This window comes from Dermacentor variabilis, chromosome 1, assembly GCF_050947875.1.
Source record: "Dermacentor variabilis isolate Ectoservices chromosome 1, ASM5094787v1, whole genome shotgun sequence".
NCBI classification, from domain to species: Eukaryota; Metazoa; Arthropoda; class Arachnida; order Ixodida; family Ixodidae; genus Dermacentor; species Dermacentor variabilis.
In genome coordinates this window covers 170178046-170200324 of record NC_134568.1, presented here as the reverse complement: position 1 = coordinate 170200324, position 22279 = coordinate 170178046, and the positions used below count along the sequence as shown (strand labels likewise).

Here is a 22279-nt window from a genome sequence, read left to right as displayed (position 1 = left end):
TGTCCACATGACGCAGGGAAAATACGTGGAATCCCACGATGCGCGGATTTATTTTAATAATCTGGCTCCTAATACCGCAGCCATAAGCTCGAGCTTCGGCGGTGTTAAAACCTTGGTAAGTGCTACTCGAGACTTCACTACTATTAGTGATGTAGCTGTATTCCTGCCGTCATCAACTGTTCTCAAATAGGCACATGCCTCATAAGCCTTCAGGCTGGTGTCGACGAAGATATGCAGCGTGGAATCTTGATGAAGCCAAGCTGGATTACGTCCGCGCACCATGCTGTCCATGTCGTCTTGATCTCCTCTGGTAACTGGTCATCCCAAGACTGGCCTAAAACTACAGGTGTTGAAACAAAAGCTTTGCAGTGACGGTGTAAGGCGAGAGAATACCAAGAGGGTTGAAAATTCGGGAAGCAGCCTTGAGAAGTGTACGTCTTGTGTCCGGCTGAGCTGAGGCTAAGTATTGGGCTATAGATTTAGAAGAAAATTTGATGCAATCAGTTTCGGTGTCCCATTGCATTCCCAAAACTGCAGTTGATTCCCTTGATGCACCTTCCACTTGCTCCTCCTGGTCGTCGAAAATGTTTTGTAGTTGCTGGTTATTGGTCTTCCATTTTCTGAGACTCATGCCTGCATCTCGCATAATTGCCTTTGATCGCTCATAGATGCTCAGACCATCTTCGAATGTCTCTGCACCCACCAGTAAATCGTCTACATAAAAGGACTTCTTCAAAATAGAAGCAAGCGCTTTGTCCTCACAAGCATTGTCCAAGTGGTGATGTATAGTCGCCATGAGCAAGAAAGGGCTTGATGTTGATCCAAATGGTACCCGGGTCATGCGCCATTCGACAATGTTACTGTTTTTGGTGACGGGAATGGCATCAAACCAGAGAAACCGGAATGCATCTCAGTCGGTCTCCTGTATCTCAATTTGTAAGAATGCCTTCTCGATATCTGAGTTGATGGCGACCGGAAACCACCGAAAGCGAAGCAGTACTTGTAACTTTGTGTTGAGGTTCACCCCTTTATCCAGGCAGTAGTTGAGTGATGGAAAGCCTTGAGCGTGTGACGATGCGTCGAACACGACCCGGAGCTTGGTGGTCAGCGATTCCTCTCGTATAACTTCCCGATGTGGTATATAATAGGTGGCCCGATCAACAGGAACACTCTTAAGTACCACTTCAGCATGTCCTAGCTCCAGGTATTGTCGGATGACTGCGTTGCATCGCTCCAGTAATCCTTCATTCATTGATAGCCTCTTTGCCAGTTTTTGTAGACGTGTGAGCGCGGTATGACGGTTGCTTCCAAGTAGCTGTTTCTGATCTTCTTTCCAAGCCAGTGCCACGGTGTATCTGCCATTTTTCTTGCGAATTGTTCCTCGGAACCGTGCAATGGACTCTGGAGAGGGAGGTTTGCCAGAATCTGTGATGCCCATTGTTTTGAGCTGCCAGAACGACTGTAGAATCTGCGAGGTTGTGTCATCGTCAGTAATCATTTCGACTCGCAGAACGCAAACCATAACGTTAGCGTCGCAGTCAAGAAAGGCTTTTTGGTGACTCGGTCCTTGCAGTGTCCATCCGAATGCCGCGTTGATTGCGACCAGTCCTGGAATTTCTATGCTCCTTGCAACTTCTCCCGTCATGATTTCCCAAAGATGGTTAGCTCCAATCAACAAGTTGAGGCCATTCTCAGGATCCGCTTCAAGAAAATTCTTGTTGTCAGCCAGACATTTGCCCTCACATCGCAGCTTCCGAATGAAGTTGTTACCAGCTGTCAGCGCAGCAATGTCGTGACAGATAACTGGAACTATAATTGCTTGAACAATATGGATGTTGGAAGAGTGCTCACTACACAGTGGTACTTCAACAACCTTTCGTATTTCAGCAGAACTTGGGGATGCTTTGCCAAACATGTTGAATGAAATTCTGGTTTCTCCCAGTACCTGCAGTTGTAGTTTTACAGCCAGATCTTCTGTGATAAATGATCTCTGACTGCCTCCATATATAATCCCTCTGATGTATGTGGACCTGTTATTTTTAATGAGAAAAGCACGAAAAAGTCTGCAGGTACACTTCTCTGTCCGTCCGTGCACAAGTGTTTGTGGAATCTCTGTCGCAAAGCATTACCGATTGCGACGAGACTATCCCAGCTGTGCCACCGGAAGCCACCGCTGGTGTCGAAGTTTCCGCTGTAGTATCTTTCTTTCTGTAGTTCGGGTCACACATACTCGAGGCGTGTCTTCCGTGACAAGCTGAGCACGGGAGTTTGACATGGCAAGACCGTGCCTGGTGACCTCGTGATGTACATTTATAACAGCGGTTATCCTTAGCTAGATTCTCTTTTTTGGAAACAAGAGATAGGTTGGCGTCGCAGGCGCGTGTACCGTGTTTCTTAGATCGACAGAAGAAACACTCGCTCCTGCTGTATGATGCACTGTGCGGTATGGAAGCGGTGCTGCTTCCTCGATTTCTCTCTGCACGGTCATCGACAGATCGTTGTAACAATGTGTTGCACTGCTCTCGGCTTTCTAACTCAACACGTGTGAACCTGGAAAGAAGCAATTGTAATTCCTATTCTCAAGGAGGACAAGGACCCTTCCTCTGCCAGTAGTTATAGGTCTATAGCTCTGACAAGTTGCATATGGAAACTCTTTGAGAAAATGATTAACCGGTGCTTTATACATATTCTTGAAAGCAACAAAATACTCTATCACTTACAGTGCGGTTTCAAGGAAGGTAATCCACAACGATCACCTTGTCCATATCAAGACAAATATCCGTGATGCCTTTGTGCGCAAACAGTTTTTCTTGTCAGTATTTTTAGACATGGAGAAGGCATACAATACAACATGGCATTTTGTAATGCTCCGTGACCTGGCTGGAATGGGAGTTCAAGGCAACTTGCTGAACATGATTCAGAGTTACCTCTCCTATCGCATATTCCATGTTAGAGTTGGTAACATTCTGTCTCATCCATTTACACAAGAGGCTGGTGTTCCACAAGGTGGTGTGCTGAGCTGCACTCTTTTCATTCTCAAAATGAACTCGATCCAGACTGTCATACCACATACAATGTTCTTTTTATTCCGTATATGTGGATGACATACAGATAGCTTACAAATCATGTAATCAAAGTATTTGCTAGCAACAAGTACAGCTTGGTTTAACCCTTTGAGGGTCGATTTTTTTTTTTTTATTGCAGATCCCAATTCTTCTTCGGGACTTGTTTCGAAAAAAATGTACGATCATTTTTCTAGGGTGACCGTAAAGTAAGAAAAAAATATTTTGACTTGGTATATATGTACTCTTCATTCATGAATAACAACAATAAGAAAGGAAATAAACTTATAAGAATTAAAAATTTGATGCATTGTTATACACATAGTTCAAGGCTTTGAAAATGCGCACACAAGAATATTTCGCAACTCTCACCTGTTCTGGCTCTTACACTAATATTTACATCCATAGTGTAATCGAACTGCGTAGGTGCGCGCACTCAAGAAAACTGTGTGGTTGTGTGCCCGTCAAAAAAGCAAAACGTGTGACAAACTTCCACTAATGTTCATCTTGTCGCCAACCAGAGACAATTAGTTTTCGCAAGTGTCAAAAAAAAAAAAAAAATAAGCAACGGAAACGCATGCACGGCGGCATCCTTTCTATTCGCACCGTTGTGCGAATAAAATTTTGGTTATACACTGGAAGTTGTGCCTTCTAAGGAGTGTTCCACTGCAAGAATTTTTAAATTAGGTCATTAATAGCAGAGATATAAATATTTGAAGTGCTGCAATCCCATGATTCCAGGAGGTGAGCATCACCACCAACATAGACACACTCTGTCTCCACTTGCCCCATCTAGCCTCCGGAAGAGAAATTCCTTCCATGCGTTCTCCCATACTGGAGGTGAAGGGTTGCGTGGCAAATACGTCACGGGCCCCCGCCTTGTTCTCTCTCTCTCTCTCTCTCTTGTGTTTTTGCTGAGTGGCACACCTCTCGTGACAGTCTTGTCCACGAGCTGTTGCATTTGTCTCATTTCATGCAGCGGGCAATTTTATTTGCTCTGCCCGAGAGCACCTAAGTAGCGGTATAAGTCAGTGCAACAATCACGAACACTGAGGTGGGTGCAAGAGAATGAAAGAGCATGATCGCGGCGCTAGAACACAGTAGAAAATGACATAGTTTTGTTGTCTGCGTGCACAACTGCACGACGTGGGAACAAGCAGACCAAACGGAAGTACTACATCTCTCTTGCTATGGTACAAAGTAAAACAAAAATGTGCAGACGTACAGTTTGTATGTTTTATTATGTCTCCAAAATTTAATTTGTCTATTGAAGCAACAGATTAAACAAATGAGTGACTCATGTTGCCTTGAATAATTCTTGAGGTCACGTGTCACTATGGGTGCCATCACATCACATACATGCACTTAGGCACACTTGTGCGATTGACATTGACTCCCCAGTTCGGAATGTGACGCCTGCAAGGAAAAGGGCAAATGGTGCTTGGTTTGAAATTTAAGGTCTTCCGCAGTGCGTAGGGATGTAATACTTAGCGGATACGATGATTAGCGTGCATTCTATGCACTGCGCTTATCAGCTCAATATGGCCAAATCTGGCGATGGGCCCTTTGACTGACCACTTCATGAATGCTTCATTTCACATAGAATCCAGTATTTGCATTGGATCCTTTGTGTTTGTGTGTTCATAATTCTTTAAAATTAGTTGCGCACGCTTGACTTTGTAGCTTGTTGACCTGTAATGTACTTTGTGCAGGGCCCGACTGCAGTGAGCCATGTGCTGCCTCCACAACCCGGAGGATGCCCTCCACTAGCATTTAGCAACCCAGTCTACCGTTGGGGGGGCCTCCAAGAACCTCAGCCAGAATCTCTCACTGGTAAGCCAATGTCATTCTCTTTTTTGTGCATAAAAATGCCATGGCCAAGTATTGCACATAGGACACAGTGCTGAATAGCTGCTTGGTGATGATTGCTGAACCTCGCAACATACAGCCCCTTGCAGCTATGCCATAACAAAGATGACAGACACAGCCAGTGTTACTAGATGACTGTGCAATTAGAATGTCCCATAGTCGCTCGTCGATTGCTTCTTTCGTGCAAGAAGCTGGTTCGGTGGACCACATTGCAATATGCACACTAAGTGGCTGTGCTTTGTACAGTAGAACCTTGTTCATATTGTTACGAACAATGACAGGCCGATGTTCGTCAAAAATATTCACTTTATTACCTAATTCTGCAACTCTTTCCCCATGCTCTCTATCCACGCACACCACACACACTGCACACCACCTGCATCTTTCTTCCCCTGACAACTACAGTCAACAGCGCGCATAGCTTCCAAGAACCGCGCTTTGCCTTGCCTTACTTGGAGCTCTTTGTCTGCTTACACCGCACTCTCTCCTCACAACTCTTCCCTCTCAAAATGTGAAGCAGTAAGGGAAGGGAGAAGCTGTGATTCATGGCTAGAGCACCCACTGGTGTGCAGGGGCAATAGTTCAACAATGTTGCATAGTAAGGTCACTCAAAACAAATTGTCGCCTAATTGCTTCACCACGCGACAAGGTCCACGTTACCGTGGTGCCAACTTGGCTGAGACACCCTTGGAAGCATCACCCAAGGTGCTATTATCTAAGAGCATGAGGTCACCTCACTGTCTTTAATGGCTGTTGGCTGCAGATGACAGTTGTAACTGGACTTCTGCACTTGCCAAGCAGCTGCTTGATGTTTCTGAGCACACTTGATGGCCTCTTCAAGGCACTGTTGGAGTTCTGCAGTGAAGACATGTTGTGTTGCTGCCGGAAGCTCTGTATCTTCCTTGTCACCTGCGGGTTCCCATGGGGTGCAGAGCTCACAGTCGTAACCCCATTCCCCATTGCTGCTCCAGCCTTCTGGAGCAGTAATGGGGAACACTCTCTCATGTAAACTGTCACTTTGTGTGGTCTTCACACTGGAGAGGAATTCTGCTCAAGCATACTTTCCTGTCCCCATTTGTGCTTGATTCGGCAATTGAAGCCCTGCAGTCGTAGGACCCAATGCTTGACCCTAGGGGAAGCTTGGTCGGTACTAAACATCCCTGACAAGGGCGAGTGGTCACAGTGAATCTCATACTCGGTAAATCCAAGATAAACCCTGAACTTGTACACTGCCCAAACTACTGCAAGGCACTGCCACTCCTGAACAGTATAATGGTTTTCGACCTCTGTAAGCACCCTGCTAATGAAGCAAACAGGCTGCAGTCCATTAGGGCCAGCGTGCAATAGCATAGCTGCAGTGCCAACACCGCTTGCATGAAATACACTACGAAAGGTCGGTTTAGATCTGGAAGGCCCACAACTGGACCCTGAGCTAAAGATTGCTTGAGTGCAGTGAACGCCTGCTCTTGACTCTCAGCCCACCACCATGGCTCATTCTTCTTTTAAACGGTCCCTGAGTGGATGTGCTGTCAGTGAGAAGGGTGGGATGAAGTTCCTGTAATAGCCAGCAAGCCCCAGGAAGGCTTGCAACTGCTTAATTATGCTGGTTCTTGGGTAATATAGCACTGCATGCACCTTTTCTTCATCTGGTCTGCACTACCCATGTGAGATGATGTGGCCCAAGAACCTAAGGGACTGACGGCACACCTGTATTTTGTTCGGTTTAATCATAAGGCCAGCACTTTCAATACGTTGCAGTACTTTCCTCACCTGCTCAACGGGACTCTGCTAGAACATCATCTAAAAATGCCATAGAAGTGGGGATTGATTCCCTGCAACACACGGTTCATCAAGGTTTGAATAGTTGCCGAGCCACCTCCCACCCCAAAGGGCATCATGACAAATTAAAACGTACCCTGATGGCAGATGAAAGCAGTTTTCATAATGCCAGCATTGCAAAAAGGAATCTGGAAAAAAAAAAAAACCTTGAGAGAGATCGAACTTTGAGAACCACTGAGCTCGGCAAAGTTGTGCTTTGCCGTCCGTTCGAGGCATTGGGTAGGCAGGTACCTTGGTTTGTGCATTCAGCGGTCGGTAGTCTAAGAAAGCTGATAGCCTCCAGACTTTTTTGCGACAAGCTCTGGGGCACTAGTTCAAGGGCTGCTGCTTCGCCTTATAAGACCCTTCTCTACTAGGAGGTCGTGTATGCAGCCTTCGGTGATTCACTGCGCAGTCCCGTCTCACAGGTGCACTACCCCTGTATCTATGCAGTGCTAAGCGAGTGTGGTACACCCACGAATTGTAGTGAACACAGGAGTGAAGTCGTCTAGCACACCCTTTATGCTTTGTTGTAGTTTTGTTGCTACAGCATGGTGCTTGCCCTCTTCAGTTGGAATGCTACTCCCTATGTCAGGAGCTGCAAGAACCATTTCAAAGAGGGTGTGCAAGGGGCAAGACTCTCCATTTTCCTCTACTGCGGGCACTCTGGCTGGACCATTGTCACGTTTAGCGAACGGCACAGTGCATTGCAAGTCTGTGCCAATAGTCCGTCCGCTTATTGCTATGTGTATGGCAATGCCTGTTGCACTCAAAGAAGTCCCTGCCCAGAACAATGTCCCGACATAGGTCTGACACACAGGAGGTGATGGTTACAGCTGCTCGTAGCCTATTGGACCTTGCACTTTAGGGATGTGGCAGATGTGGGGACCAACCTGTCGCCAGGCGGAGTGCACGCACCTGTGTTCTGAGCTTGGCGCCTGTTTCTTCTGCTATCTTTGCCCCCAGCATTCCACATAAGCTGCACCTCCAGGAAGGGCTCCTTCCTGCCGGCTGAAATCGTTACCTGCAGCGCAGTCACGTAGGTGCCTGCCGGGGTTCACAGCCAACGGAAAGGCTAAGCCCCTCGCCCCTCAGTCTGTCGGAAGAGGCAGTGGCTTGTACTGTAACTGCCCTCAAGCATGCTCCATGAGGCTGCCAGCTGCTTTAGCCAACTACGCAAGATTGGCAAACTGTTTCATCATCATCATCATCAGCCTGGTTACGCCCACTGCAGGGCAAAGGCCTCTCCCATACTTCTCCAACTACCCCGGTCTTGTACTAATTGGGGCCATGTTGTCCCTGCAAACTTCTTAATCTCATCCGCCCACCTAACTTTCTGCCGCCCTCTGCTACGCTTCCCTTCCCTTGGAATCCATTCCGTAACTCTTTAATGACCATCGGTTATCTTCCCTCCTCATTACGTGTTCTGCCCATGCCCATTTCTTTTTCTTGATTTCAACTAAGATATCATTAACTCTCGTTTGTTCCTTCACCCAATCTGCTCTTTTCTTATCCCTTAACGTTACACCTATCATTCTTCTTTCCATAGCTCGTTGCGTTGTCCTCAATTTAAGTAGAACCCTTTTCGTAAGCCTCCAGGTTTCTGCCCCATACGTGAGTACTGGTAAGACACAGCTGGTTATAAGCTTTTCTCTTGAGGGATAATGGCAACCTGCTGTTCATGATCTGAGTATGCCTGCCAAACGCACCCCAGCCCATTCTTATTCTTCTGATTATTTCAGTCTCATGATCCGGATCCGCAGTCACTACCTGTCCTAAGTAGATGTATTCCCTTACCACTTCCAGTGCCTCACTACCTATCGTAAACAGCTGTTCTCTTCCGAGACTGTTAAATATTACTTTAGTTTTCTGCAAATTAATTTTTAGACCCACCCTTCGGCTTCGCCTCTCCAGGTCAGTGAGCATGCATTGCAGTTGGTCCCCTGAGTTACTAAGCAAGGCAATATCATCAGCGAATCGCAAGTTACTGAGGTATTCTCCATTAACTCTTACCCCCAATTCTTCCCAATCCAGGTCTCTGAATACCTCCTGTAAACACGCTGTGAATAGCATTGGAGAGATCGTATCTCCCTGCCTGACGCCTTTCTTTATTGGGATTTTGTTGCTTTCTTTATGGAGGACTATGGTGGCTGTGGTGCCGCTATAGATATCTTTCAGTATTTTTACATACGGCTCGTCTACACCCTGATTTCGCAATGCCTCCATGACTGCTGAGGTTTCGACTGAATCAAACGCTTTCTCGTTATCAATGAAAGCTATATATAAAGGTTGGTTATATTCCGCACATTTTTCTATCACCTGATTGATAGTATGAATGTGGTCTATTGTTGAGTAGCCTTTACGGAATCCTGCCTGGTCCTTTGGTTGATGGAACTCTAAGGTGTTCCTGATTCTATTTGCAATTGCCTTAGTAAATACTTTCTAGGCAACGCACAGTAAGCTGATCGGTCTATAATTTTTCAAGTCTTTGGCGTCCCCGTTCTTATGGATTAGGATTATGTTAGCGTTTTTCCAAGATTCCGGTATGCTCGAAGTCATGAGGCATTGCGTATACAGGGTGGCCAATTTATCCAGAACAATCTGCCCACCATCCTTCAACAAACCTGCTGTTACCTGATCCTCCCCAGCTGCCTTCCCCCTTTGCATAGCTCCCAAGGCTTTCTTTACTTCTTCCGACGTTACCTGTGGGATTTCGAATTCCTCTAGACTATTCTCTCTTCCATTATCGTTGTGGGTGCCACTGGTACTGTATAAATATCTATAGAACTCCTCAGCCACTTGAACTATCTCATCCATATTAGTAATGATATTGCCGGCTTTGTCTCTTAACGCATACATCTGATTCTTGCCAATTCCTAGTTTCTTCTTCTCTGCTTTTAGGCTTCCTCCGTTCCTGAGAGCATGTTCAATGCTATCCATATTATACTTCCTTATGTCAGCTGTCTTAGGCTTGTTGATTAACTTCGAAAGTTCTGCCAGTTCTATTCTAGCTGTAGGGTTAGAGGCTTTCATACATTGGCGTTTCTTGATCAGATCTTTCGTCTCCTGCGATAGCTTACTGGTATCCTGTCTAACGGAGTTACCACCAACTTCTATTGCACACTTCTTAATGATACCCACAAGATTGTCGTTGATTGCTTCAACACTAAGGTCCTCTTCCTGAGTTAAAGCCGAATACCTGTTCTGTAGCTTGATCTGGAATTCCTCTATTTTCCCTCTTACCGCTAACTCATTGATCGGCTGCTTATGTACCAGTTTCTTCCGTTCCCTCCTCAGGTCTAGGCTAATTCGAGTTTTTACCATCCTATGGTCACTGCAGCGCACCTTGCCGAGCACGTCCACATCTTGTATGATGCCAGGGTTAGCGCAGAGTATGAAGTCTATTTCATTTCTAGTCTCGCCGTTCGGGCTCCTCCACGTCCACTTTCGGCTATCCCGCTTGCGGAAGAAGGTATTCATCATCCGCATATTATTCTGTTCCGCAAACTCTACTAATAACTCTCCCCTGCTATTCCTAGTGCCTATGCCATATTCCCCCACTGCCTTGTCTCTAGCCTGCTTCTTGCCTACCTTGGCATTGAAGTCGCCCATCAGTGTAGTGTATTTTGTTTTGACTTTACCCATCGCCGATTCCACGTCTTCATAGAAGCTTTCGACTTCCTGGTCATCGTGACTGGATGTAGGGGCGTAGACCTGTACCATCTTCATTTTGTACCTCTTATTAAGTTTCACAACAAGACCTGTCACCCTCTCGTTAATGCTATAGAATTCCTGTATGTTACCAGCTATATTCTTATTAATCAGGAATCCGACTCCTAGTTCTCGTCTCTCCGCTAAGCCCCGGTAGCACAGGACGTGCCCGCTTTTTAGCACTGTATATGCTTCTTTTGGCCTCCTAACTTCGCTGAGCCCTATTATATCCCATTTACTGCCCACTAATTCCTCCAATAGCACTGCTAGACTCGCCTCACTAGATAACGTTCTAGCGTTAAACATTGCCAGGTTCGTGTTCCAATGGCGGCCTGTCCGGCAAACTGTTTGCCCTGTGCCAAACATTGGAGTTGCAGGTGCATTTGCCGCAACACGCAGTTAACCTTTTCTGATTCTGACACTTCGCCACCGATTTGGTCATAACAGGCCACAATCATGCAAATAAATTCTTTTAAATATTCCTTTGGGTTCTGCATGCGTAGCTCGAGTTCTTGTTTCAAGCGGCACTTCACGTCAATAGAAGAGGATTCCGAAATGAAGGTCACTTCCACGCTGCACTCCAGAGCAGTAGGCACAATGTGGGTAAGCCTTTTGTCGGCGGCAACACCATTGACCAAACAAAACGTCTCCAGCCACTCTAGAAACTCTTTGGGGGACGGGATGTTGTTAAATCCTCTGTACTCAGGGCGCTGACCTCCAGCAGAGCGGTGTCGCCCCACGGTTGAACTGCCACCGTTGCTGGCTTGCACTGCCTCATCCACCGTCAGCTTTTGTCAAACTTCTCCCGCAATTTTCTCACATTTCATGGCGGAGCTGTTGGTCTGCGCCAACAGATGCTGCAGCAACTCTTCAGGCACGTTCACCAATAGGCGTCCACGTCGATACCGAATGAGCCCCCACTTGTTACTAACATTTCACCTATCTATGTCCCAGTTCTCACGTGCTTTTAATAGGCACACTGCCGTTCGGGTGAGCATGATGTTTTGCCCTGGTGGCATTGTATTCTGATACAGCCCATCAGCTCGATTTCATATCATGTGCTGCCTCATGTGCCTGCAACCTTTCTTCATAGTTGTTACAATGTCTGCTTGCTACTTTATTCTTATACAGTGAAACCTCGTTAAACGGTAGTCGGCCAGAGCTCGAAAAAAGTAGGTACTATACGCTAGTACTGCTTAACCAAGATAGTGTGCGATCGCCCACTTAGCTGTCAAAAATGGAACTCGAAGAGAGTGTGATGAAAGGGCAAAAAACATGCAGTATTTATTCACTTCGCACGACAAAAGCTTGTTATTTTTGTTTGATGCTGCTGCGGCCTAGCATCGACGGCAGCGGCCTCAAACACACATAAGCTGCGAGCCAGCTTTTCTGCCAGCCCCCTCTTCTCGGCCAACACCCGCATGAGGCTGACGTAACATACAGCTTCAGCCACTGTCGGGCCTGAATTGCCCATGCTGTCGCTTTCCCTGTCATCCTCATCACTGTCGTTAGGCGGCACTTAGGAAATAACAGAGGCAACGATGGTGAAAAGTCGAACCTCGTAGCCGACATCTTTTTGCAGTCGCAGCAGCACTGCCGAGCAACTTCTCCTTCGCATTCCAAATGCCACACACCGTAGTCAATGGTAGATCCCTCTCACGTGCCAGTGCTGACGTCTTTTTGCCACGTTCGATAGCACGAATGATGTCCTATTTTTCTTCTATGCTGAGCACCTGGTTTTTGTCCGAGCTTCGGTATGACGCGACTCCTAGCTTGCACAATGCCACAACACAGGCAACAACGCTCTCTAGCACGGCACCGAGATGATGTTGATGGGTCTTCACCCTTCCAAGCACCCTCTGCGTTTGTGCTTGTGCTTCGAGATTGTTCTGATCTCTGAGGCTCGTTCTGCTGGGCCAACCTACCGCCGTGATTCCTCGACAAAAAGTGGAAACGCTACGTGTTAACCGATATGTACGCAATAAGCTGGTACAGTTTATGCGGATGCAAGATAAATTATGTTTAAAGGGACTGACAACCAATTTTCATGGTACCTATTTTTTTTTAGTGCAATGGGAAGCTTACCGGTCAGAGTGTCTAATCATGAAGTGGTAACGCGGAAAATGCTGTGGAACATTATCAGAGTTTTTCAATCTGCATTGAGGATGTAGTTGTTCACAGGAAGCATGCTAAAAACGGTGATAGGTGAGCGCAATAGCGATTATACGCCGGCATTAGTGGGAGGCAGATGACAAGTGTGGCCATTACTGTCAGGTAGTATTACTTCCTTTATCAAGTCAATACAGTGTTTTAGTTGAGCGTGTTTACGCTTCGCTAAGCAGTTAAGCGGAGCGGAAGCGCGAATGCGCATGCGCCGTCCACTTAGCCGTAAGCGGGATAGCGGAGCGAGGAACACGGTCCGCTTAGAAGCTGCCTGAGCTGAGCGTGCCGCGCAGCACTTTGGCTAGCGTTGGCGTCAGAACGGATTGGATTGGATGCAGAAAGCAAGCGCGCTGGCTAACACGTGGCGTTCCCCAAGAAGGTGCTTTATTTTCCATTGGATAAAATGGATCGGTAACGCATTACAAGCGCACGTCTAGATACTTCATGGAGAAATAAGTTATATATATACACATACACGTTTTACTGTATAAGAGTGATCATAAAGTGTTTTTATTTTCTTGCATTACCCTGAATTTAGCCAGGGGGCGCTGCAACTACGAAAGGTCCGCTCCGCTGCGCTAAACGTATAACTAAAACATGAAAATCGCTCGCCGCTACGCTGTGGCTTAGCGGGGCAGCTCAGAGCGGAGCGTACCGTAAAGACGCTCAACTAAAACACTCTAATGTTCCTGCGACTCGTGTTTTTCTAAGTGTTAAAGCATTTCTGCGATAATAACTCTGTGTTTTCGTGGTTTCCTGCTGAACCGCTTTGGTATTTAGCCAGTCAAAATGAAACGAATCGGATTGAAAACGTAACAATGCTGTTACATGGGATACGCAATGCAGCATGTTACTGTAGCAATGCACACACTTTTGATTTACAAAGCATAGAATAAAGTGCAAGCGTCTAATGATATAGCAACTGCAATTTTAAGCAATAATTATGTTGTACTTAATAACAACCAACTTACGTACAGTAATCTCATAGACTACATCCGAAGCACCAAGATTTCACCGCCAGGCCTCACCACTTACCGTAAAAACCCGCGTATAATACGAACCCGCATATAGTACGAGGTGAAATTTTTGGGATGCGAAATGGGAAAAAGAATTTTTATCCGCGTATAATGCGAGTTAGGAAAACTCTAGGAAAACATTTATTTAAATTGTACTCCGCACTTCAATCGCTGTCTTCCTCAGCTGCGCTCTCTTCGGATAGTTCCTTGTCGGACATATCTTCCCAGAGGTACTCATCCTCTGTGCCATCGAGCGCGTTCGAGATGCCGCACTTCTTGAATGCGTGACGCACAAGGTCCTCTGGTGTGCTGGCCCATGCGTCCACAATCCTCTTGAATAGCGTGGCTGGTGAAGCCCGCTTCAGCCGCCCGGTCGGCGTCACTGCAGGCTCGCCTGAGCGCATGCAATCTGCGTAACACCGCTTGACTGCGTCATTGAATGGCTTGTTCACGCAAACATCTAAAGGCTGCAGCTGAGACATCATCCCACCCGGAATAACAACGAGTTCAGTGCCGCATTCATGCAACAGCCTCTTCACTGATTCGGCCAAATGGCAACGAAATGCATCCAGCACGAAGATAGACGGGAACAACAACAGTGCACTGGGCTGCCTACACCAGATGGACTTTGTCCAGTCGAGCTTCTTATTCATTGTTCATCCAGCCTTTCTCATGGCATCTCATGACCACATTTTTTGGCAGCTCCTCACCTTTAGGCGCTGTCTTGCGCTTGAAGACGACATAGGGCAGGAGCTTGTGTCCGTCTGCCTTGCGCGACAACATGATGGTAACTCGCATTTTCTCGTTGCCAGTGGACCGGACATAAACATAAACTTGTTTAGAGCCCTTTTCGTGCACGGTGAGGGGCGATGGCATGTCCAGATAAACCGGAGTTTGGTCAGCATTGCTGATTTGCCCTAGCTGGAAGTTCTTGAACTTGTGCAGCAAAATAGCGTGGCGCTGGAAAGCCACAAGCAGCTCTTCGAACGATTCGGGCAGCTTTTGCGAAATTGAAGTTTGGCAGCGTAAGGAAAATCCAGCACGACACATGTAGCGATAAATCCAGTGCTTGCTCACTTTGAAGGCAGAGCTCGGTAGCCCTTTTTCTCTTGCAAGCTCCTTAGCTTTTGCCTGCCTAAGCTCCACACTCACAGCTAGATGCGCGGCTCACTGTTGGCGTACGAACTCCATTAGGGCGAGTTCGTTTTCAGGGAATGTCCCATTCTTCATGCCCCGAAAGCTTCTTCACATTCCGCTGCACGCGAAAAGAGCTGCCTTCTGTCGACGCCACCTGCGAATGCTTCCCTCGTTGACGCCAAACTGCCTCCCGGCCGCACTGTTGCCGATGTCCTGTGCAGCTAAAATAAACTTTCTCTTGAAAGCAGCCGAGTACTGTTTTCATGGTCCGAACATCTTGGGCCTTCAATGCAGAATAAAAAGATACACTTCATGAAGCATGGTTTGCATGTGTGCTGCAGAGGTGCGCGCTCAACAATAAAGAAACAGTGCTGTAGTCACGCAGCAATAACGAAACCAAAACTTCTAGCCCAAATTTCTGATAGAAATTTTTGTTCGGATCCGCATATAGTACGAGGCGAAAATTTGGGATGCTAATAATAAAAAAAAAAAAACTCGTATCATACGCGGGTTTTTACGGTACTGGTTTTTGAGACTTTCTTTGCTAATTTAAAGTTATAATTGCTACTTAAATCGCAAACAGCGTGCTGGGTTCTATCACTGTAAATCATGATTATTTTATTTCGATCAGCACCTCTCAACACATTCTGGCCAGTTTTAATCCCTTTAATGGCCGCTGAGCCAGGGATTTGACTTTACTACTTTTAAAATGAAACTACTGTTTAAGTGGGTATGGTTCAACGAGATTTTACTGTACTTTCAGTGTAGCTGTAAGAATTAACTCACTTGTGTCAGCTTTGGCTACATTTAACGCATAGTTTATGTCACCGGAGCCAGAAATGTTCAGACAGTACAGTGCAGCGCAAGCAGTGCCACGGGTGCCTATGCAGTACATGGCAGGTGTTACTAAGTGCTGAGGTGCAAGCCGTGTCATTTGGTCAAATTGTTTAGTGCCCTGACACGTGCGGCTGCTTTTTCGCTTCAGTGTGAGCTTTTCACACCTTTCAGTGTAACGTCACTGATTGATGGTTCAGACTCTACGGGGACAGCCTAAAGGTCCAAATAATCGGACTCTGAAATATCAGATTCATCGCAAAATAATTGACTTTATTCTAAGAGTAACTAAAAAGCTTGTAAATGCATTGGTGCACACATATGCTTGCCTACAACCTGGTTCGTCTATATTCGGACAATTTACATGTTTTCACTAGAAATGAAAGTATAGTCAACGGATGCATCGGTCATGGTGACGAAGTGAAAGTAACATGTCGCACTTGGTGACGTTTTCGTGTGAGTTGTCATTGCCCATGGGCGACGAGTTAGCTTGCTATGCACTCGCCACTGTGCCAAACAACAAACAACTGTGCTCCCACAATTGTATGGTCACGAGCTTCTTCTTAACAGTTCAGTACTTCCCAGACATAATCGCCACCCTCATCAGCACAGACATCAAGGGTGGAGTTGATGCCAGTCGAACCTGCTTCTGAGCAACAAAGATGTGTCAACGGGGATTGTGTCTCTATGTAACACAAGGAACAAATCCTGAATGCTGGACACATGGAGCTCAGACTGATTTTACGACAAACCAGCATTTAAAGAACTAGCTGCAATTATAGCTGCTGAAAACAGCCTTTACGGCAGTTAGTGGCTTGGCTTGTCTTGTGGTTTTGGCACAGCCTGTGGGAGACTACTGGATCGACTAGGCTTCATGTTCGGTTTCGAGGAGGCACCAGCAATATGGGTGGCCATGCATCAAAACAAAAATATTGCTCCTTCTGCTAAACTTGGTGGCGTAATTGGCATGCGGTAATGTCTCCGAAATTCGGTAGGCCCTATACACTAAGTTCATGGGGCCAGTGGCAGTACCATGAAGCTGCCCGAATAATTTAGCATGTCTGAAGTGACTGTATTTCTTAAATGCTTCCATGCCTTTCCGCCATGAACAAAGTCGCCTTTTCAGATTGACAACTTGGATAATCAAACAAATTTGATGGGAGCTGGTAAACATACAGCTGCACACAGCTACAGTAGTGCCCGCAACATATTGCAAACTAGTGGAGGCTATTTTGGCTGTTTTGAATGTTTTCACATCCTCTTTAAGCACCGCCAGCAAACATCAGACCAGCAAGTCTTGTCTGCATGATGCCATGCACTTTGACTGCACCAGAGAATCAAGGGCTGTGGTGCAGCAAGCATGCAGTGCAGCAGAAATGCGGTGCAGTGAACCACACGTAATGGGAATGGACCTCTTGTACTTGGTCTCATGCCTGTACCACTCCGACGTTTGTTGCCGAAAGGCTACCGGCAGTATTGAACAACTAAATAAATAAACTTAAAAAATTGCTTTCTTACAATTTATTTTGTTGGCCATCATTGGCCTCTGGTGCGAGGGGAGGTGTTGTGGTGAGTGATCTCTAGGTAAGGCAAAGCCAATGCAAAGGTCTGCAGCACACTGCGAAAGAACTACAAAAGATAGTTTTTGCGATGTCTTCATCTGTTAGATAGCTACTATATCTATAGAGCTATTGACACTATCCATCTTCACCTTCATACATGCAAAAGTAGGCAGCACAATTGGTCTTATCCACAGTTCATGAGAATGCTGGCAAAGCAATGCAAGTCTCTGATTTCATGCAACACTTGTCGCCATGCACAAGTGGACACTTGTAAACAACAAAAAAAGTATTTCTTTATGCTATTCTCATGATGAGAATTACATGGTTACCTGCGGCCTGCCGCCCTGTTCACGAAACACTGATAAGTCAAGCAATCGCCAAGAACATGTGAGCAGAGGTATTTGGAAACAATCTATTTCGTTTTCCATTCTTATCATTTTGTAGGGCTTCGTCATTGCATGGCCACAGTTGAATGGCTCATAATGTGCCAAAGCATTTTATGAAGCTTCTTTCCCACACATGCCGCAAGCCATGCTCTCTTCTGTTTACGTTTCATTCCGACACGATTGTGCTGTCATTGGCTGTTCTAGTTGACTATACTTTAAACATTGTATCGCTCGTTGTGCACACAGAGTGTGGGAGTTGGCAACATTGGTAGAGTGCACTGGCATGTCAGCAGCTGTAGAGTATAAGAATTGCTGCCATCTCGGTAACAGGGATGGTTTGCCAGATTTCCAGCTAGCCAACAGTTCGTGGAAGCGTTGAGCTGTTGCATCGGACAGATTACTAGCAGCATGCTAAATTTCAGCCTAATCGGTGGCACCCTTTCCCCCCGCCCCATCCCCTTTCTTTCTTTTCTCTCTCTCTCACTGTGTTTTAATGTGATTGGCCTAGGAAGGAATAAATGAAGCATCATATCACGGGGGGAAAATGGGTCATAGCCTTATTGCGGGAAACAGCAGAGGGTGAGTAGATTAAAGACATCTGCACACAGCATTACTTCATTTTTCTAGTGTGTGCAGTATATTTTGAACAGCTGTGCAGTTTTTGACGCATGTCTTTTTTTGTAATGAATGGTGATGGCAGATTGCTTTTAATAGCTGGCTAAATTGAAAAATTCTGAATTATGCATGCTTCACAAAGTTGCATATTTTACGTATTCCTCATTGAACGTGGCATTTTTGCAGGAGGCGAGAGCGGCAGTAGTGGTCACAGCAGTGCAGCTGAGAGCGAAGGCAGTGGTACCTCGAGCCCTTCTTCACCACACTTCTGGGAAGACAATTTTCTAGCGTACGATACTTCTCTCTCAAATGAAGTGTGCTGCATTCTTAGGTATAATTTATTACTACAATAGACTTTAGTGGAAGTAAAAACTTCCGATGTGATGGGATAAAAACATTTGCCAGTCAGAGCAAGCATCAACAGCTTGGTTAATATTTCACTGTCAAAATTTCACTGTGCTAGACAGAAAATTTAAAGTTAAAGGCTAGTGCAAATATAAGGTCATTGAAAATATAGATATGGTGCTTTATGTGGAAGTGCTGGTTGGTGCAGTTAATTTTATACTAAATGTGGCAGTGTTCTCTTAACCTCGCTCTCTCGCCCTTTTTTTTTTCTTTGAATCTGAGTGAGCACACTTGCCGGATGTCAGTTTCCAAGAAATTCTGTACAAGTTGTGCTATGCCAATGTGTGTTGCTCTGGATCCCACGGGATCCGACTTCACTGTCCTTGCTCACTACTGTAACCAGCCTTTGTATCTGTTCTTAATAGAATTTTCTAACTTTAAGTTAATTTTTTCGATCAAAATTTTATTATGGGCTTTGCCTAATGCACAGTTCACCACTAACTTAGCCATAAGGTCAAATGCCCCTACACTACAGCTTTAACCCTTTCAGAGTCGATTTTTTTTCACCATGTGCGACCGCCCAGGGTTGATTTTTCTTATTGCAAATTTAAATTCTTCAGAAGGACCTGTCAAAAAAATTTACCATAATTTTCCTAAGGTGACTGTGAAGGGAGAAAAAAATATTTTGCATTGCTATCTGTATACTGTTTATTCATGAATAACAACAATAAAAAAAGGAAATAAACTTATAAGAATTAAAAATTTGATGCATTGTTATACACATAGTTGAAGGCTTAGAATATGCGCACACGAGAATATTTCGCAAGTCTCAAATGTTCCTGCTCTTATACTAATATTTACGTCCATAGCGTAATTGAACTGCATAGGCGAGTGCACTCAAGAAAACTGTGTAGTTGTGTGCCCGTCAAAAAAGCAAAACGTGTGACAAACTTCCGCTAATCTTCATCTTATCGCCAACCACAGGCGATTAGTTTTTGCAAGGCTGCAAAAAAAAAGAGAGAGGAAACGCAAGCATGGCGGCATCCTTCTTATGTGCACCCCTGTTAGGAATAAACAAGCGAGTCACAGGCGGTCACCCTTTGAGCATTTAGTAACAAGATAGCCATCAGTTTTGCGAGCGCAAGGAGCCAAAACCACCCGTGGAACAAAACTCAAACTAATCGCCGCCTTCCCACCCGTGCACCAATGCGCGAGTGGTAGTATACAGATGCGCTGGAGCAAACAAACTAGATTTGAAACAAACCAGAGAAAAATTCCCTGTATTCCCACATAGTGGCAGCACATGCCAGGAGAAAATTTGACGTGCTTTTTAAACGTACAGAATGCTCTGTAAATATACGGTATCGACCATTTTGGGCTTGTTCACGGCACCGTATATTTACTTCATTGACCCTGAAAGGGTTAAAGGGACACTAAAGCAAAACACTAATTCAGTTTAGATGAATGAAGTGTCTTTCGAAAACTCTAGTGTCGTTAATTTCTAAATAATAAGTTGATTATTAGAAGAGAAAGTAAAGGTCCATGTTTAAGTTTTTGAATTTCACACCGAATCCCCAATGCCTTTGTCACTGTGAGATTTCAAAGTACTTTTACAGTGAAGCTGTATAGCTCTACGTTCCAATGGGTCTGTCGTCTCCATGGGTAAAATATCAGGGGGCGCATGCCTTTGGGTTCCCTGCAGCACCACCAGATCACGCTCGACTCCGCGCATCTGTAGCAGCGGCGGCGCCTGCCATGCAGGGTAAAGAAAGAAAGAACCAGAAAGCTCGCCTTCGCACATAGCGTTCACCACCAGCGTTTCCCGGTAAAGATTACGGATGTATAAGCTGCAGTTGACTGGAAGTGGCAACTCCAGCATTCGAAGCAGGGAATGACGTAACTACACTTTCATGCGTGAAAGAAGAACCTGCCTAGCAAATTATTTGTGTTGTGACAGTGCTATGGTAAGGCTACATAGAGTGAAGACTCCGGAAGAGTAGGGTACATACGAGGCACGGTGAAAATGTGCTTAAGTGCGTTTCTCTTCTCTCTGGCCCACTCTTTGTAGGTGCACGTAGTAGCAGCGCAAGCCAAGTCACAGGCTATTGAAATGGCTTAGGCTAATAATTCGGTCAAGTGCATGTGAATGTCACCATGTGAATAATTATAAGCTACAATGCAATGGGTTATCATTCTAGTTTTCGTTAACAGCTTCGCTGTCCAACTACCTTCACAGCATGGATTGGAGACCACTTCTTTTTGCATTTAGTTGTGTTGGCTCAGCAAAAGTCCCTGAAAGTCGCTATGCTCAATCTTTGGCTCCTTTAGAAGATAATGTAGTCTACCTTTGGCACTGAAAAATTAATTAGGCTCTAGAGGACGCTGTCAAAATCCATGACGTCTCGGCCAGCTGGTGCAGGAATTTCAAGGAGGTGTCACCACCCATCTTTTGTTATTGTGCTTTTTCTGGTTTACCAAGCATCTTGTCGTGGTAAGAGGGGTGTTTTTTATATAGTGGAAGGGCAATTTACTGATGCAGGAGAAATCATTTTTCTCTTTTCTGTCCCCTAAATGGAGAAGTGATCATTCTGCTTTCAATACTTTATGCACATATTTAACAGAACATTTTTATAGCTGAAAGCCTATTGTGGCTGTGCCAAATGCGCATTTTACCACACAAAATTCTGCATCAAAGGATTAAGTACTGCATATAGCATTGTTTTCATTCAAATTTATTACAGGCCTCTCACTCCTTTATAAAAACATTTGGGAAGTGTATAGGTTGCAAGATGACATTAACAACTTCAACAATTTATGATAAGCTCAGATGAGCAGTCATAATTTCTTTTGTATTTTAAGCCAAGTCCACCTTGGTTACTTACATTCGTAAGTGCCAATTCCACAGTTCACAATGAAGAGAGGCAGTAGAATGGAAATGTAAAAACCTCTTTATGTGACAAGTTGTGATCATTGCATAGGAAAGTGCCCAAGCATGATATGATTGTCTAAAATTCATGATGGGTTCATCAGTGCAACTGCAGAAAGATGACGACACTGCTGAGAATTTGTTTTCACATTTGGAGGCCAAAACTAAACATAGTGATGTTGTAGATGCACTTCTTTCTTCAAGTTAAAAGTAGTGTAATTTCCTATGGATGACAGCAAATCCAAGGAGGACAAACATGCTAAGTCTCCAGGGGTCATAAAGGATGTTGCATTGATTTGGACAAGTTCCCACCACTGTTTTCCAGCTAGTCTTCTAGAAAATATGGAAGCGGTTACATTTTTGGAATTGGTGTTGATTTTTTAAAGGGTTGTTATTTAGATATTGTTGTGCAAAAACAATATCAATGCCAGCACAACACAATTCCAGCAGTGCAGAAAAAAATTTTTTTTTTTTTTTTTTGCAGACTTTTGCTCAGTTTTGTATTCAGTCTGTTAGAAATTTTGTGATAGTCGAGGCCACAAGAGCATTTTGCGTTTGCCCAATATGCAGCCCAATATTAGTCAAACATTGTCACAATGCCGCAAGGTGTGACCTCGGCTGCGTGACGGTGCCATTTTAGGCTGCAGTACTCAAATTCAGCTTGACGCTTTGCACCTACACGGGAGCTTAAAGGGACACCAAAAATTTAGGCTGCAGTATTCATATTCAGCTCGACACTTTCCACTTACACGGGAGTTAAAAGGGACACCAAAGAGAAAAAAAATTATTTGCACTGTATTAGTAAATTATCTTTATACAATACCAAAAAAAGCCT

At 45.1% G+C, this 22279-nt stretch overlaps 1 protein-coding gene across 5 annotated transcripts in view; it reads left to right on the top strand.

Moving 5' to 3' along the window:
* The window catches only part of raskol (Ras GTPase-activating protein raskol), a 199175-nt gene that overhangs the window by 136880 nt on the left and 40016 nt on the right, over positions 1-22279 (top strand). For all 5 annotated transcript variants that reach the window (XM_075699424.1, XM_075699434.1, XM_075699442.1 and 2 more), the window contains 2 exons: positions 4775-4895; positions 18360-18462. In XM_075699424.1, the coding sequence (XP_075555539.1) occupies positions 4775-4895; positions 18360-18462 (224 nt within the window). The remainder of the gene's footprint in view (positions 1-4774; positions 4896-18359; positions 18463-22279) is intronic.